Here is a 15,728-nt window from a genome sequence, read left to right as displayed (position 1 = left end):
ATAATAAATGGGGACGCAAAACTGGGGAAGCAAAAGTGGGGGAGCAAAAATGGAAAGGCGAAGCGACGCAATCCACAGATCACAACTTAGCGGCCATGCGGTTCGCCCCTCTGCGCATCGAACGTACCTATGCAGCCACAGGGATACGTCGGGATGCTGATGTTGGCATACTCGACCTTCTTGAACAACTTTCTTGCGTATCCCATCATGCTCTTTATCGTTCCTACGTGGATCCAAATAGATTCGCACTGCGGTATAGGAAGGGGGGGGGGTATTAAAAGAGGGGCGGCATCGTACAGAAGCGGCACCGTACGGGAGGGGCACAGGAAAGAGTCCCCGAAAAGACGCCTCCGCGTAGCATCTACCCACATGACAGAATCGCACACCCCCCTGGTGCTTTCCTTACCTGAGCGACGCAGTACCCATTTGGCTTCAACGCGTTATACACCTTCTCATAAAAATTTTGATTAAACAAAGATTCGGCAGGACCGATGGGGTCAGAACTATCCACGATAATAATGTCATACGTATTGGTAACGTTTTCCAAAAATTTACTCGCATCTTCAATAAACACATTAACTCTCTTGTCATCGAATCCACAACTGATATTTTTAAAAAACGTTTTGGATACCTGGATAACCATTTCGTCGATTTCGCAGATGTCTATATTTTCTATAGACTTATATTTACAGAGTTCTCTGATAATTCCTCCGTCTCCTCCTCCCACAACGAGTATGTTTTTTGGCTCCTTGGCAACTGTCATAGGGACATGGGTCATCATTTCGTGGTAGGCGAACTCGTCCTTTTCTGTTAACTGTATGACGCCATCCAGGACTAATACCTTTCCGAACGTGCTGCTCTCGAAGACGAGGATGCTCTGCGGTTCGGGAGAAAAAATGGGGCGAAAAATGGAGAAAAAATGGGGCAAAAATGGGGCGACAAAATGGGGCGAAAAATGGGGCGAAAAATGGGGCGGAAAATAGGGCGACACAATGGGGCGAAAAATGGGGCGGAAAAAAAAGCGTGTCCGACAGAGGAGTGAACCCACTGCGCGGAGAAGGGCCTACTTGATACTTCGACTTGGCCTGGTGAATTATTTTCTTTATCTCCAAACTGAAAGCCTGGCCAGGCCACATCAGGGAGAACTCGCTAAACCAGTTTCTCGAAAACAAACAATGAGAAAAATTCATCTTTTTTTTCATGTGATACAACACCAGGGAGCATAGACCCCCCACGAGCACCACCGTGAGCTTGGCTTTGTTGTTGTTCATGAGCTTATCCATTTTGAGTTTCTGCTTACTGGGCAGTTGGCACTGGGCAGTTGGCCGGGTGTAGTTGGCACGGTGTAGGTGGCACGGTGTAGGTGGCACGGTGCAGGTGGTGTTTTGGTACCCTCCGAGGGTGCTGCGCTTATGCCACGTTTATGCCGCGTTTATGCTCCGCGTGTGCCCCACGTGTGCTACCTTCACGCTCCGCTTGCGCTACGTTTATTCGTTATCCTCTCCTTATCGGCTCCTTCCCTTTCTTTCAAGTCGCTACTACCACCTCCGGATGATCGTTTACACTACCACAACGCTTCTACAGAAGAGCAAGCTTCGTACCACGCTTTTCTCAAGAACCTATATTTTTCTTCCCTTTGTTTTTCACGCGGCGATGCATATTATTATTATTCGAATAAACATCCGAGCAACTTCACAGCCATACAATGGTACATTTCAGTTCTGTTCCAACACGGGTAATACTTTTTAATTTTGTAACGAGTGATCGCTCTCTCTCCTTTGTTTTCACGACGACGATGTCATGAGGATGAAGCCACTGCCAGCTATTTATGGGTGAGTAGGTACGCACGGAAAAAAAAATCACATAGGGGTAATAAAAACAAAACAAACAAACACGTCACATAAGCATGCTAGCTGGAATTTTTTTTTTCGCTTTTTCGTTTTTTCGTTTTTTCGTTTTTTTGTTTTTTCGTTTTTTCCTTTTTGCGGGCTTACAAAAGGTAAACATAAATAATGCATATATACACGTAGTAGCACGCGTTTACGTTTGTGCTTCTTATGTAGAGAAACCATATCCCGGCGGGTACTACCCCACCCCCCCATTTTTCTGCGTACGACGAGGCACCGGCACGATGCACAGCCTATCCCTCTGCAGCACCTAACTAGGCCTGGTTCATAATCAATCTTTCTCATTCTATTTATATTCTGCTTGGAGGACCAGCGGGCGAGAGCACGTGCAATAATAATTTCGTATCTTCACGCACATGTATGTACGTCCCCCCCCTTTCCGTTTACGTTAGCTATTTTTTTTTTTTTTTTTTTTTTTTTTGTTACTGCTTCTATCACGTTTTGCAAATGTAGGTCTGCTTATTTTATTTTATTTAATTTTTTAATACGACCTACGATTTGCTCGTCATTATTTTTCTTCGCATTTTATCCTTTTTAGTGACATCGAAAAAGATGCGAGCGTGAGGGATGAGTAGTCTCCCTGGGGCATCTCGCCTGATTCGTTTGGCCAATTGGGGAGGACCCAAAAATGGGAGAAACGGGGGGGAGACTTTTTTTTTTTTTTTTTTTTTTTTTTTTTTTGCATTTCTCTCCCGACGGAGGTTATCACATTCGCGAGAAACATAACATGTACAGGGTACACCCGCTGAGCTATATTTTGGTTCTCTATACATTTTGTTCTGCCCCCATTACGTTTCATATTTCTTATCCTTTTTTTTTTTTTATTTCCCCTTTCCGTTGCGCTGTTCCCTTCCCGTTTTGCAACACACCTGTCAGAAGAACATAGGTATCTCCTATTCTTGCAGCGACCCAATTCTTCGCGTACGTGAAAAGAAAAAAAATGCACATCATGTTGCTTAATCCAAAATTGGAACGTTTCGCCCTGGCATCGCTGCACTCGCATAGGGACAACACAGCGGTACACATATAAAGAAACGTGATAGAAAAAAAAAAATAATAATCAAATCTAACTACACATTCGTGCCAGGCGCGAGGGGAGTTCTTCTCGCGGGGCACAAAAAAAAGGAGTTCCTCATCTGCTCTCCCCATTTTGCGTAAAAAAAAAGAAAAAGGCTTGTATCCTTTATTTCACTACATGGGGGCACATATACACATAATGGCGGGTCTGTCCTTCCTCCGCTTGTGGGTGGACCTCATAAAGGGACCCTGTCTCATCTAATTCGCACATGCGGCATGAGGTCACTCTCGGAGGGAAGTTTGATTTCCAGGCCCTTTTTTCCATTTCCCCAGAGAACTGAGAGGGGAAAAGGTGCACGGTGTGGTTGGATGTGCACGGTGTGGTTAGATGCACACGGTGTGGTTGGATGAGTACGGTGTGGTTGGATGTGCACGGTATGGTTAGATGCACACGGTGTGGTTGGATGCACACGGTGTGGTTGGATGTGCACGGTGTGGTTAGATGCACACGGCGTGGTTAGATGCACACGGTGTGGCTGGATACACACGGTGTGGTTAGATGCACACGGTGTGTGTGGAGGGGAAATTCGCTGACTGCCACGTTCGTCACTACGCGCAGCGCAGCTTGCGCCGTTTAGCAGTTTAACGGCCTGGCGGTCTACCCGCACGATAAACGCCTTACCTGCCTTCACGTGGTTATTGCCACCCCCGCTCGCCAAGTCTCGCTTGGGAATCTCTATGACGTACTTGGAGTTCCGATCGTCCGCTGCGTCCTTAATGTATTTTATTTTTACAGGGATTCCGTTTTTTCCCGTTTTGGGGCCCTTTGAGTGAGTTCCTTCATTCGCGCAGTACCGCATGAATGGGTCTTCCCCCTCCCCGTAGATATATTCCTCATCATCCTCCACGTCCAAGTCCTGGGCGGCGTCGTACTTGGTGGATTCGTCGGAGGAAAGGCTGGCCTTCAGGTCGTGGTAGCTCATGTCTGCGAGGGGTCAGCGAGGTGGTTGTGTTGTATGGGGGTGGGGTGCATGCTCACGCGAGGAGATTTGCCTCACGCGCGTAGATTTCCCTCGCGTGAAGCGCATTCCCTCATGCCGAGCGATTTCTCGACATTCCCTCGTGCCATCCGCTTTTTCGCTCCCCCTACCTGGAGGGCAGTCATCCCTGTTCGTGTAGACCAAGCGCGTGACGCCGGAGGACCCCCTGTTCCTGGGCCGCCTGGGCTTGAAGCGCTTATATATGTTGCTGGTGATGTTGTTTAAAACGTCATAGAGTTGGCAGTTGTTGCCGCGGCTGTTGTTGCCGCGGCTGTTGCTGCTTCTGCCGTTGCCGTTGCTGCTTCTGCCGTTGCTGGCGCTACCCCCCTGCCTGGCACTGTCTCTGTGCGAGAACCGGTCCTTGTACCTGTCGGCCAGCGTAGTATAGTAGGGGATTTCCTTCAAAGGACCCTCCTTGGGGGGGAGATAAATATTAACGTTTTGCAATTGAAAAGGAGACAAAACACTCCCATTGATATTATTAAAATTGTATATGTCTTTTACAAAATTCTGTATGTTCAGGTCGTTGTACTTTTTGATGCTGTATGACCATTTTTCTATGGTGGTGATCTGTGTGAGAAGCTGCACTTGCCTTAACCTCTGCACAAGGGCACATGCCCATACTTTATTTCTTTTTTCATTTCCCAGTACCCAGCAGGAGGATAAAAGCATTTCGAATATGCCCTTTATTTTACCCACCTTCACTCCCTTTTCTCCGAGGTACTTGTGCAGAGATAACATGCAGCCGCTAAATATTTCGATGCAGTGCGAGTTTAGGAAGGCTTCCGTTTCTTCGCGCACCCACGTGGTTTTCTCCTTCCCCTCGATGTTGACGTCCTGCGCGGGGGAGAGAAGCGGGGAAAAGAAGCGGGGGAATGAGGCGGGGAAAAGAAGCGGGTGTGCGAAAGGGTGTACTAAAAGGTGACACGACATAGCAAGGCATAGCACAGCGCAGCATAGCACACCATCGGGTCATTTCACACGCGCGCGGGGTGGCACCCCCCAATTTGCCGGGTTAACACACTCCAGCTATGCCGCTGTGCCGCTATGCCACTCTGCCGCTGTGCCGCTCCGCCGCTCCGCCTTACGTCGGCCAACAGGGCAAAGTACTCATTCGCGAAGATGCGCACGATCTGCAGGCCCGTGAGGTGCGAACTGCTAATGTATAAATTATGCTGACTGAAGCACTCCGCTATTCGTGGCAACACATAGTCAAACTGGTACCCAAAAAACTCCTGCAGGTCTTGTATCAACTCGTTCTCCTCGTCTATCTCGGATACCTTCACCTTCTGGGAGTAATATATATGCTCAATCAAAGAAGGCATCCAAGAAAATATATTAGTACCACTAAATTTGACAGCATATGCTATACATGCCTTCACATATTTTATGATCGAATTTTTATTTCTAAAAAACAGAGGTGTATACAGATATGAATAGCCAAATAAGTACAAGCTATTTTTATAAATGACTCGATTTTTTCTTTTCTGTACATACAAGTATTGGAATACAACCTCTTTTACTGACTTAATGCTACGTAAGTCTTGGACTATCTCCTCATCCTTTTCATAGTTATATTTATTAAAAAAATGCAACTCGCTATATAGTTCCAATATCCGTCCTCCCAATACGATAAGTTTTTCATAGTATCCTACCCCCCCGTTGGATATGTCCGTAAAACATGTGTTTAAAGACTCAGTGTCAATTTTTTTGCAATTTTTAAATCCAAACCAGGTATAAAGATCTGTGTATATATTACAATACACATTTGGACATATACTCACAGATGAATTGCGACAATAATTTTCTTGTCCTTGAAAATTTTTCTTCCTTTCGAATATAAGCTTGTCCATAACTTTTTTTACTTCATCTTTACATTCTCGATCGCTTTCCCTACCGTGGTACTCGCAGCCCTCCACGTGCTTCACATCCATCGTTCGGTTGCGGTTGCGGTAGTGGTTGCGCTTGCAGTTGCGGTTGTGGTTGCAGTTGTGGTTGCGCCTGCAGTTGCGGTCGCGGTCGCGGTTGTCCTTCCTGTAGGGCCCCTTTCAGCTAACGCGCGTTAAGTCCAACTTGCGATAAAGCAACTGGAGGAATTGGTGGCGGAAAAAAAAAAGTTAAACGCCAAGCAGGACGTAACGTATAAGGTCGTGCAAAACCTTTCGAAGGGAACAAAGAACTACTCAAAAAGGAGGGTGCGAAAGGGCTAACCCGAACAAATGCTTACGCTCGTCGCCGCGCAGCAAAAATGTGCAGACACAAATACGCGCGCGACGGGCAAGCATACAATAGAGAAACACCAGCGAAACGGCAGTGAAACAAATTGGGAAAAGGGGCATGCGCTAATAAGGGAAGGCTGCCATAAAGATTTCAAAGAACTGACCACCTTCACCGCTCCACATTGTAACGGAGCGAAGCGAACCAGGACGAAATGGCACAAATCAGAGCAGCGTACCAGTGTAGGAAAATGCCAACTCGTCTAATCTATCTCGCAAGGCGCGCACTCGTAGCAGCCGGAACATCAGCACAATGTCGTCCTTCGTCTTTGTTTAAAAAAGTTGACGACTCTTAGTTATGCAGCATGGGACAAAAAAAAAAAACACAAACGTGCATACGTGCATGCATACATACTTGCATACATACATGCACACGTACATGCATACATACTTGCATACATACATGCGTACATACATGCATACTACATACACACACTGTGCAGCACTCAGCATGAGTAGCGCAACGCGAAAGTTGAAACCCGATCTGGAAAAATCCAAACGTGATGACGAATTTACCTCGCTAGTGTGCCGCGGCGGAGTGTCTTTGTCGAATAATCCACCCAAAGGCGAGGAACACGTGTGTGCCCCTCACGGTTTACGCAAAAGGGAAAAAAAACAGACAAGTGCGCATATATGTGCGCTTGTATGTGCGCTTATATGTGCCCATACACGTACGCATATACGTACGCATGCTGCTGCAGTCAATTTTTTTTTCGCGCGGGAGTAACGCCCTACGGGGGTGTAAAGCATACATACATGTGTTTGGAAAAAAAAAAAAATAAAGTGTGATATGATCGATCTTTTGTAGCTCCACCTGGTGCACGGCTTCTTCTACTTCACAATTTTCACCTCGCGCAACTGCATTTTTTGTATGCCCTCACTAGCACGGTATGCGCACATGTTCTTATGCGAACACATATACGGGAGTACGCGCGTGTCTGTCTTTCTCCCTGCAGATTTGTTGAAGTTGGACAGGTGTGGCAATTAATTCGTCCATGTGTGTGTATGCACGTCGCCGCCCGCGCATTGGCCCCCCTTTGTGGTGCCCCAACTTGCATCGCTGCGAATAGTCGTCTGGAAATTTTGCAACCGTCTCACCAATCGCAACCACCAACACAGTGTAACCATTTGGGGTTTCTAAAAAGGGATGCTTTACTTAAATGTTACTCACCAATGTGCTTATCTTTACGAGAGCGTTTAGAAAATTCACCCAAAGAGACTCCTTTTTTGGAGGATAAACATATAATCATCTTTTTTTTTGCCAAACAGCCAAACGTTTTTTTTTCTCCCAGCTGTCAAGCTGCGGGAAATCAAAGTAACAGCGCACACGAAAAAAAAAAAAAAGGAAAAAAAATACAAAATTGCCTGAACGTTCAGCAAAAAACAGCAAAACATATGACACGAAAAAAAAAAAAAAAAAAGAAAAGGAAAAAAAGTCCAAAACTGCCTGAACGTACAGCAAAACATATGGCACGAAAAAAAAAAAAAAAACAGAAACTACCTGAACGTTCAGCCAAAAAAGGCATAATCCCCCCAAACGTTCAGTCCCAAACCGCGAAAAGAACAATCTACGTGAACAGAAAAAAGAGCAAGCATAACGCGATCACCACTAAAAAAAGGAAAGCAGGGAGCAAGTACCCCCCAGCAAAACGCTCGGAGGTAAAGTAGTAGTCCGTGAAGTGGGACTCCTCCTTGAAGTAAACCTCGACGTTGTTGTAGAAGCTGCTGCGCGAGTACAGGTTCCCCATGTGGGTGTATATTTCATTTTTCATATGCCCACATGCGCTCAAGTCGCCCAAACATGAACTTCGAATTGCAGTTTTGTCTGCCTTCTGGCTGACATTATAACTGTGCTTGCCCAGCCCATCCAACGCACTCTCCTCCGCGTCTTTACTTACATAAAAACCGGAGGAGTCATAAAAAAGAATATTTTTACTATGCATAAACATGGATGCGCTAAATTTCGAATTGTTGATGGTTGGAGTTGATATCAAATGTTGTGTTTTTAAATAATTCAAGATGGTATATAAGGAAAAGGCCTTGGCATTTTTATGCGGTTCGTGTGTGTATATTCTGTTCATATTTTCCAGGTAGGAAAAAAAATAAAACGTAAATCGATCGACCGTCGAGACACTTAAATATTTGCTCGAGTGTAAGCTGTAACTATTTTCGTTCTTATCCGAAGAGGACATTAAAAAGACGTTATTTATTTTATTTTTTAAAAATCTAGCACTTTATCGTAAAAACTGTACCCTTGACACGTGTCAATAATTACAAAAATGTACTTGTATATATTTTTTATGAGCAACTCTTGTATGTACAGGCTAAATTCAGCAGAGCTGACAATGTTGAAATCTTGAATTTTAAAAAATGACACTCCTCCATGGCCAGTCATGTATATAAAAAGATTTTTCTCTCTGTTCCCATTTGTGTATAACCTATATTTAGCTGGAGTTAAGGCATCATATCGATGTCTAATTACTCTCCTTATTTGTTCATCTCGTATATTGTCATTTTTATAGTCTATATTTAAATGGCTGTACAAATTTTCTTTCATTTTTTTTTTTTTTAAATCTTCACTTGGAGGCTTCTCATACTCATTAAAAATGGTGCCTTCTACAATATTCCTACAATTGCAAGCTTGGTCAAATGGTACCATAAGCAGTATGTTTCTATCCATATTGTCCCCAACATGCTTCAAGTATTTATATGCGGTCAGTAAATTGCTTGTGTGTCTGTAGTTGAAATAATGTCTCGATGTGCTCAGTACGATAATATTACTGTTCACTTGATAATTCGATTTTTTTAATTCACGAAAAAATATATCATTCACATTTTGTTTGGCATGCCTCTCTTCTATCTCTTTGTATTTTCCTTTCATATTTTTTATGTCCAAACCGGAGAAGTATACTGAGGGCGCAACTGCGTGTTTGACTGCCAGTAGCACGCAGCACAGGAACGCCTTCTTCAGCTCCATTTGTGTGTTGCTCGTTTGGTGGATTAACCTCCAGAAGGAGGGGGGGGGAGAGCTTCACCCGATAAGCAGCTGCCTTGCTCTTTCAGCCGCTCCCTTACACCTTCATACGAACGGTCTGCCAATCAACGAGTTAATCTTCGAAGTATCACATGGGGGAAGAAAGCACAGAGGGGGGAAAAAAAAAAAACTCTCGAAATGCTTCAAACGTGAGTGCACGAATAATTTGGTACACAAATGGGGCTTAAAAAAAAAAATGCAGTGAAATTAAAGAGCAAATGAGAAAAAGAAATTTCAAATTTTTTCACGTTTCAATTTTGTGTGAAAAGTGCCATTTTGTGGTGTTCACCCGTGTTGTGCTTAGCTGGACATACGTTTCGGCTCAGGTAGGGTGCGGAGTAAGCGCCTTTTTGCGGAAGGGCGCCATCCGGTGTGTGCCAACGGGGTGTTATCACGGTGATATCGCGGTGTTATCGCGGTGTTAACGCGGTGTTATCGCGGTGTTAACGCGGTGTTGACGCGATGTTAACGCGGTGTTAACGCGGTGTAAGCGCGATGTTAACTCGATGTTAGCGCGATGCTAGCGCCGCGCCAACGTTGCGTTTTTTTTGTGAAATAATGCAGAAAGGCACGCACATACATTTCACACTTGAGGGAAAAAAACAAATGCACGAGGACACAACCTTGTGAGTAGCTATTTTTAGGCATGTTGGAAAAAGGTGCCCCTCCTTTGGGAAAGCAACTCGAATTTTTTTTTTTTTCCCTCCTCCCACAAAGTGCATTTGCAAGATGGCTTTCACTGGCTGTACACAATTTTGCAAATTTGTGAAATTCTGCTTTTGGTAGACTATAGCTGTACTCGATTAATTACACCCCCTTTGCTATTTTTCACGACAATCACTCGTGTTGCGCTTAGCACTCAAATAGGACATCTAAAATGGCAGACGGGAACATCCCCCGGAAATGTTAAACAGTTGGCTAATTTCATGTAGCACAAAATTGTTTTCCTTTTTTTTTTTTTTTTGTAGCCTCTCCTTTTTCCCCCCTCCCTTTAAAGGATAGCTTGCAGCACCGGCATGTTTCCCCGAATTTTGCGTACACCTTTTGTGCGCACGTTATTTCCATACAGATTGACAGTCGGATGTAAAAAAAAAAAAAAACAAACAAAGAAGCAGTTTGGCCATGACACATATGGGTGAATTCTCCCCCACGTCCTGTTTATCCCCCCCCTGAACTTTATGCTAACGTGAACGCAAGGGTGGCTACTGAGGGAACAAAATTTTGTAGCCTCCGTGTGAGCAGCGCGTTTGTGTATGTACATAGAGCGTGCGAGCCGGAAAAAAGGCAACTGAAACAGCAAAGCAAGGGGAAGCATATCGAAGCGACAAGGGGAAGCATTTCGAAGCGATTCTAAATAGATTATTACACCCATCGCGGGAACGAGGCAGAAACGGAGAAGGCACCCTCCCCCTTGGTTAGGGATAAAGCACACAACGAACTTTCGCTGCCTCCCACTTTCTGCGCAGTTTGCACCTCTGTACCATTGGAACCTCAGCAGGGACAGACAAAGATAGACGAACGCACACACCCTGCACGAAGACGTGAGTAGTGGCTCCGGTTTTATCACTGAAGAATCACCCCAAATATAACCGCCTACACATCATCGCTCTAACCCAGGTGGCACAAACCATGGGGAGAGGAAATAAAGAAAAGGGGAAAAATCCCATTAAGTTGGCCAAAAAAAAAATGCGGGAGGAAGTAGCAAAGGGGAAGATAACGACATGATAAATAGCGAAACGAATGATCAAGGGTCGGATGTGATAGACGATAATAATGCACCCAGCGAAGGGGAAAATCCTACAGGGACGCTCACTACAGCTTCCCCAAGTGAGCTCCAAAGAGGTGGGGAAAAAATATATAACGAGGGAGAAGCAGATCAGAAGAACTCCCTCAGTAACCTTTTGACTGAAGCACAAAATGGTAACCTCCTTTTGGCTAACCCGAAGGAAAATAAAGTGAGCGAAAAAAGGGCAGATAATTTTAAAGACCAAAATGGAAGCTTTTATGCTAGTGGGAGGGACGAAATGGGAGCCAAGGTTAAGTGCTCAAATGGGACTCCACAGTGTGTCGATGCTGCGAAGAAGAATGAAAATAGAGGTGGGGAGGAGATACAAGGGAAATGCGTTCGCCAAGGCATAGACGGTAGTGCCGCCACCCAGGGGGGAGGAGACCCCCAAAAGGGACACACAGAGTTGAAAGGAAGCCACCCAGAGGTGGGCCAAAAAAATGAAGAAGAACCAAACGCCACAGAAATAAATGTCGAAAATGGGAGAAGTAAAAAAGGAAAGAAATCTGTGCAAAGGTATGAACCATATAGTAAGGTAAACTTACCAAAAGGGGATAACGTGGGTGATCCTTTTCCAGGGGAAGAGCACCCAGAAGAAGCAAAATCATGTTCTGAGGGTACCAACAGTGCAGCGGCTAGTGCAGACTGCACCAATGGATCGAGGCAGAGCGGGTGGGATTACCTATCCGAAAGGCGCAATAACGGCCATGTGGAGGAGAAACAACTAATTGAAGATGAGACGAAGACGAGGCAGGCAAACAGAACGATCGGTAGCAAAAGTATGGACCCTTCAAAGGAACAAGCGCCAAATGTTTACATATGCAGTACTGCACCTGGGGGGAAAGACGCAAACGTGCACCCCTCAAATGGCGCAAACGTGCACCCCTCAAATGGCGCAAACGTGCACCCCTCAAATGGCGCAAACGTGCATCCCTCAAATGGCGCAAACGTGCATCCCTCAAATGACGCAAACGTGCACCCCTCCAATGACGAAAACATCCCATTGGACGAACTACTCTACGAAACCACAGAGAGAGCTAAGAATTACAATCGAACGAATTATGGACTCATGGGTATACTAAAGGTGATCAAGATGACGGACCCCCAATTGAATATCCTGGCCTTAGGAACCGATCTAACTACCCTAGGGTTGAATTTAAATTCGCCAGACTTTCTATTTTCCTCATTTACTTCCCCTATAAGTGATGACCCAACATATAACGAGGATTATTTTGTGAAGCCCAGCTGTTATTTAAACACCCGTTTTCAAATTCGCCTATCCCTACTTCTGAAACTCCAAACAGAGACGCTGTTTTACATTTTTTACAACCTACCTAGGGACGTACTGCAGGCTTATGCTGCCTCTGAACTCTACCTGAGAAAATGGACCTATCACATGAACTATAAAAAATGGTTTTTCCCAAGGAACCTACTCAATCAGGGTAACTTAAGCAGTTGCCGTTCTTGGATTTACTTCGATCCGGTCACATGGACAAAAAAAATATATGACAATTTTTTAAGTGTTAAGGATATGATGCACGTGAAGGATGTTACCAAATGTATTGAGCACATCATTCAGGTGCAGTCTAACTATAGTGCCAATTTGGCTAGTCCTCCTAATTGTGGGAACCCGAATCAAGGCGCTCCCCCCCAAGGGGGTTCTTCCTCCCAGGGGGCTTCTCCCCCCCAAGGGGTTTCTTCCCCACAAGGGGCTTCTCCCCCACAATAGCGCCTAACTTGTGGGGGCACAAAAAAAAAATTTGGTAAACCAACTAACGGTAAGCAGCACTGGATGGGATGCTCTGCTCCCTTCTCCCCCTTTTTTACATATATGATTTTCCCTCGATCTTTCCCTTTTTTGTGTACCTGATTTTTTTTTTCCCTTTCGCGTGAGTGTGTTCCAACAGTGCAGTCCATCCCCACATTTAAAAGTATCGAAACAAATGAGTTTAAAAAAAAAAAATCAAAGGGTGACATAAATGGCCAAGCAAATTATTTGCGTTGTTGCCTGTGTTGGCGTTGTTGTCTCTGTTGGCGTTGCTGTCTCTGTTCGCTCTGTTCGCCCTGTCCCCTCTGTCCCCTCTGTTGGCGCTGTGACGGGCGGTCGGCCCTCCATCCAGCTGTGTGCACGTGGGGCGGGGATGTTACCACTCGAAGGAGGCGCTGCGACCCGCCCCGCACAAAGCGTTTCCCCCAGGCAGACGCAAACTCAGAAAAATATGCTTCAAGTAGGAGTAGGAATAAACCGAGACGTGCATATCAGACCAGACAATCTTAACGTTATAAATGCCTAACTTGACAATTTCCTTTACATATAAATTCCCATCCTGTATTTTTTTTTTTTTTTTTTTTTCTTTTTTCCCAAACACTACAAAAATCACAAGGACATTTACGACGAATATCCTTCACGTGGCAAACTAACACGTCATCCGAAAAAACAAATTTATTGTCAATCGAGTCGAAGGATAATTGCAAAAAATTTTTTTTATAAATCTGAACAGACGGTAAATTTAATTTGTCCTGAAATTTGATCATGGATATTTCTCGAGTTAAACTTTGAAAGACATTCTCCAACAGATGTACCAGGTGATGATCCTCAAATGATGTGATAAAGGGGAAATTCCTTTCTCCTGTCTGGTCATCAAGATACACATTTTTGGAGAATAGAGAATGAAAGGGGACTTCGTATACGTTATTAAAAGACTCTTTAAGTTGCTTCATATCGCAGTTGTTAAAAAGGAGGTGGTTCTTTTCACAGGCATCACAGATAAAGGAGTTCATATTTATTACAAGGCCTACAATTGGGACGTTGAAATGGTTGCACATGTTTATTCCTTTCTTTACGTCATTTATGGAGAGATCGTTTGGAGTCGTTATCATGATGACTCCATCGATGTTTTCCGACTCGAAGAGATTTAGATGTATGTCATTTGTTCCCGGGGGGAGGTCAATTATTAGGTAATCCAAGACTCCCCAATCCACTTGGTTTATTAACTCCTTTATTAACTCGTTTAGGATGGGTCCCCTGAAGGACGCGAATCCTAAGTTCTTCTGGTTCTTTATGTATGCGTAGGACATGAGCTTCACACCGCGGTGGAGGAGTGGCTCGATAAGGCGGTCCTCCGGGAGGCGGTCCTCCAGGGGGCGGTCATCTTGGTGCGCAGCGCGTCGGTCTGTATCGTAGCCGCTGGGTTCGTCAACCGCGCCTTTTTCCGTCAACTCCACAGAAGCTTCCCTCTTGTCCGCCTCCCTTTCGTAAAATATCTTAGTGCCCCTCAGCGGGGCGCTCTTAAACCTGGCGTAGGAATGTCCAAAGGGGAGCAACGTCGGAAGGCTGGGCCCATTAATATCCGCATCCAGAAGCCCCACAGATGCCCCCTTCTTTTTTAAGTAAAAAGAAAAGTTCACAGAAAAAAAGGACTTGCCAACTCCACCTTTGCAGCTATACACAACTATCACATTTTCGATTTTTTTATTTTTTTTCTCCCTTGTTTGTTCCTCACCATATTCATTAAAACTTAAAAAGGTGGTGTTAATATTCGTTTGTTCAATCCATTCGTGGGAAGCCAATTTCTGCTGGCATTCGGCCAACAGTTCGTCCTTCACCGGACAGGCAGGGGTCGTGAGGTTCAGATCAAAATCGACAGCATACTTTCCAGTGTCCGTTTCTTTAATTTTTAAGTTTCTTACAAAATTTAATTCGACTATATTTTTTTTTAAGTCCGGGTCGATCACAGTTTTGAGGCAGTCTAGAATTGCTTCTTTTTTTTTTTTATTTTTTCTATCTCTTTGCCGTAAACGAATTCCTCGTCGATGAAGTCGCTGTCCATGGTGGAGGCGGCTAGTCGGGTTGGCGGTGAATCGGGTTGGGTTGGGTTGGCGGTGGATCGGGTTAACCTCCTTTGTATGTGCTGGCTACCAACCAGGTTGATCTCCCCTTTGTTTGTGCTGGCTACCAACCAGGTTGATCTCCCCTTTGTGTGTGCTGGCCACCAACCAGGTTGATCTCCCCTTTGTTTGTGCTGGCTCCCAATCAGGTTGTCACTTAGCCCGTTCTATGCCTTTCCCCCTTTTTTCTGCTGGTAGCTCTCCCTCGGTCCGTCAATTGGCACCACGTACAAAATGGGCCATGTAGAAATTTCATTCTAAAGAGGCACCTCAATGTAAGAGCAGTTGGGATAGCTATCTATTTGGACTTGGATTTGCTTGTTTTTTTTTTTTTTTTTTTTTTTTATTAGCTTTTTAATGACTGGCTGGATGACTCTCCTGGCTGTATTACTCTACTGGCTGGCTGGATGACTCTCCTGACTTGCTGAATGACTCCCCCGACTGGCTGGATGACTCCCCCGACTGGCTGGATGACTCCCCCGAGTGGACCATTTCGCTTCGCTTTCTCAGGTGTTGTTCGTTCCTACATTCCACTTTGTCGCGCTCATCTCGGGGGGTACTCCTTTTCCTTGAAGGCTACTCTGGCTGCACAATTCGAGGGACGTACTTTTGCTGGTTCGGTTCACTGGGGGTGAAATTTCCCACCCGTTCTGTACTCCTTCTGCGCGCCGTTCGCGTAACGGTATGCCCCACGACGGGACTGAGACTGGGTTGCCTCGCGAAAGCGGAGGATGGCGCTAATGGGTGTCATCGCATATGTTCCCTTTTGCCTATGCCCAA

At 45.1% G+C, this 15,728-nt stretch overlaps 5 protein-coding genes across 5 annotated transcripts in view; 1 reads left to right on the top strand and 4 right to left on the bottom strand.

The window, feature by feature from the left end:
• PCYB_093520 (spermidine synthase) overlaps positions 1 to 1,283 on the bottom strand; it is a gene marked incomplete at both ends in the record, with an annotated part of 1,646 nt that extends 363 nt beyond the window's left edge. The window contains 3 exons of the mRNA XM_004222466.1: positions 128 to 248; positions 407 to 877; positions 1,068 to 1,283. Of these exons, the coding sequence (XP_004222514.1) occupies positions 128 to 248; positions 407 to 877; positions 1,068 to 1,283 (808 nt within the window). The remainder of the gene's footprint in view (positions 1 to 127; positions 249 to 406; positions 878 to 1,067) is intronic.
• A 1,895-nt stretch (positions 1,284 to 3,178) lies between these two features.
• On the bottom strand, positions 3,179 to 5,898 carry PCYB_093510 (hypothetical protein; the record flags this gene model as incomplete). Its single annotated transcript, XM_004222465.1, has 4 exons — positions 3,179 to 3,261; positions 3,607 to 3,909; positions 4,075 to 4,801; positions 5,053 to 5,898. 4 exons carry the CDS (start codon positions 5,896 to 5,898, stop codon positions 3,179 to 3,181), a joined length of 1,959 nt encoding a protein of 652 aa, XP_004222513.1.
• Positions 5,899 to 7,891: 1,993 nt separating this feature from the next.
• PCYB_093500 (GPI8p transamidase) lies at positions 7,892 to 9,245 on the bottom strand (the record flags this gene model as incomplete). Its single annotated transcript, XM_004222464.1, has 2 exons — positions 7,892 to 8,321; positions 8,459 to 9,245. A coding segment is annotated over one exon (786 nt), but the record flags the coding sequence as incomplete, so codon positions are not given.
• Positions 9,246 to 11,644: 2,399 nt separating this feature from the next.
• Positions 11,645 to 12,787, top strand: PCYB_093490 (NOT family protein; the record flags this gene model as incomplete). The annotated part of the gene is made up of 1 exon (XM_004222463.1): positions 11,645 to 12,787. A coding segment is annotated over one exon (1,140 nt), but the record flags the coding sequence as incomplete, so codon positions are not given.
• Positions 12,788 to 13,204: 417 nt separating this feature from the next.
• On the bottom strand, positions 13,205 to 15,440 carry PCYB_093480 (hypothetical protein; the record flags this gene model as incomplete). The annotated part of the gene is made up of 3 exons (XM_004222462.1): positions 13,205 to 13,428; positions 13,454 to 14,882; positions 15,345 to 15,440. 3 exons carry the CDS (start codon positions 15,438 to 15,440, stop codon positions 13,205 to 13,207), a joined length of 1,749 nt encoding a protein of 582 aa, XP_004222510.1.
• Positions 15,441 to 15,728: the final 288 nt, after the last annotated feature.

The sequence above is a fragment of the Plasmodium cynomolgi genome, chromosome 9, assembly GCF_000321355.1.
Source record: "Plasmodium cynomolgi strain B DNA, chromosome 9, whole genome shotgun sequence".
Classification (NCBI taxonomy): domain Eukaryota; phylum Apicomplexa; class Aconoidasida; order Haemosporida; family Plasmodiidae; genus Plasmodium; species Plasmodium cynomolgi.
This window is presented reverse-complemented; position numbering and strand designations above follow the sequence as displayed.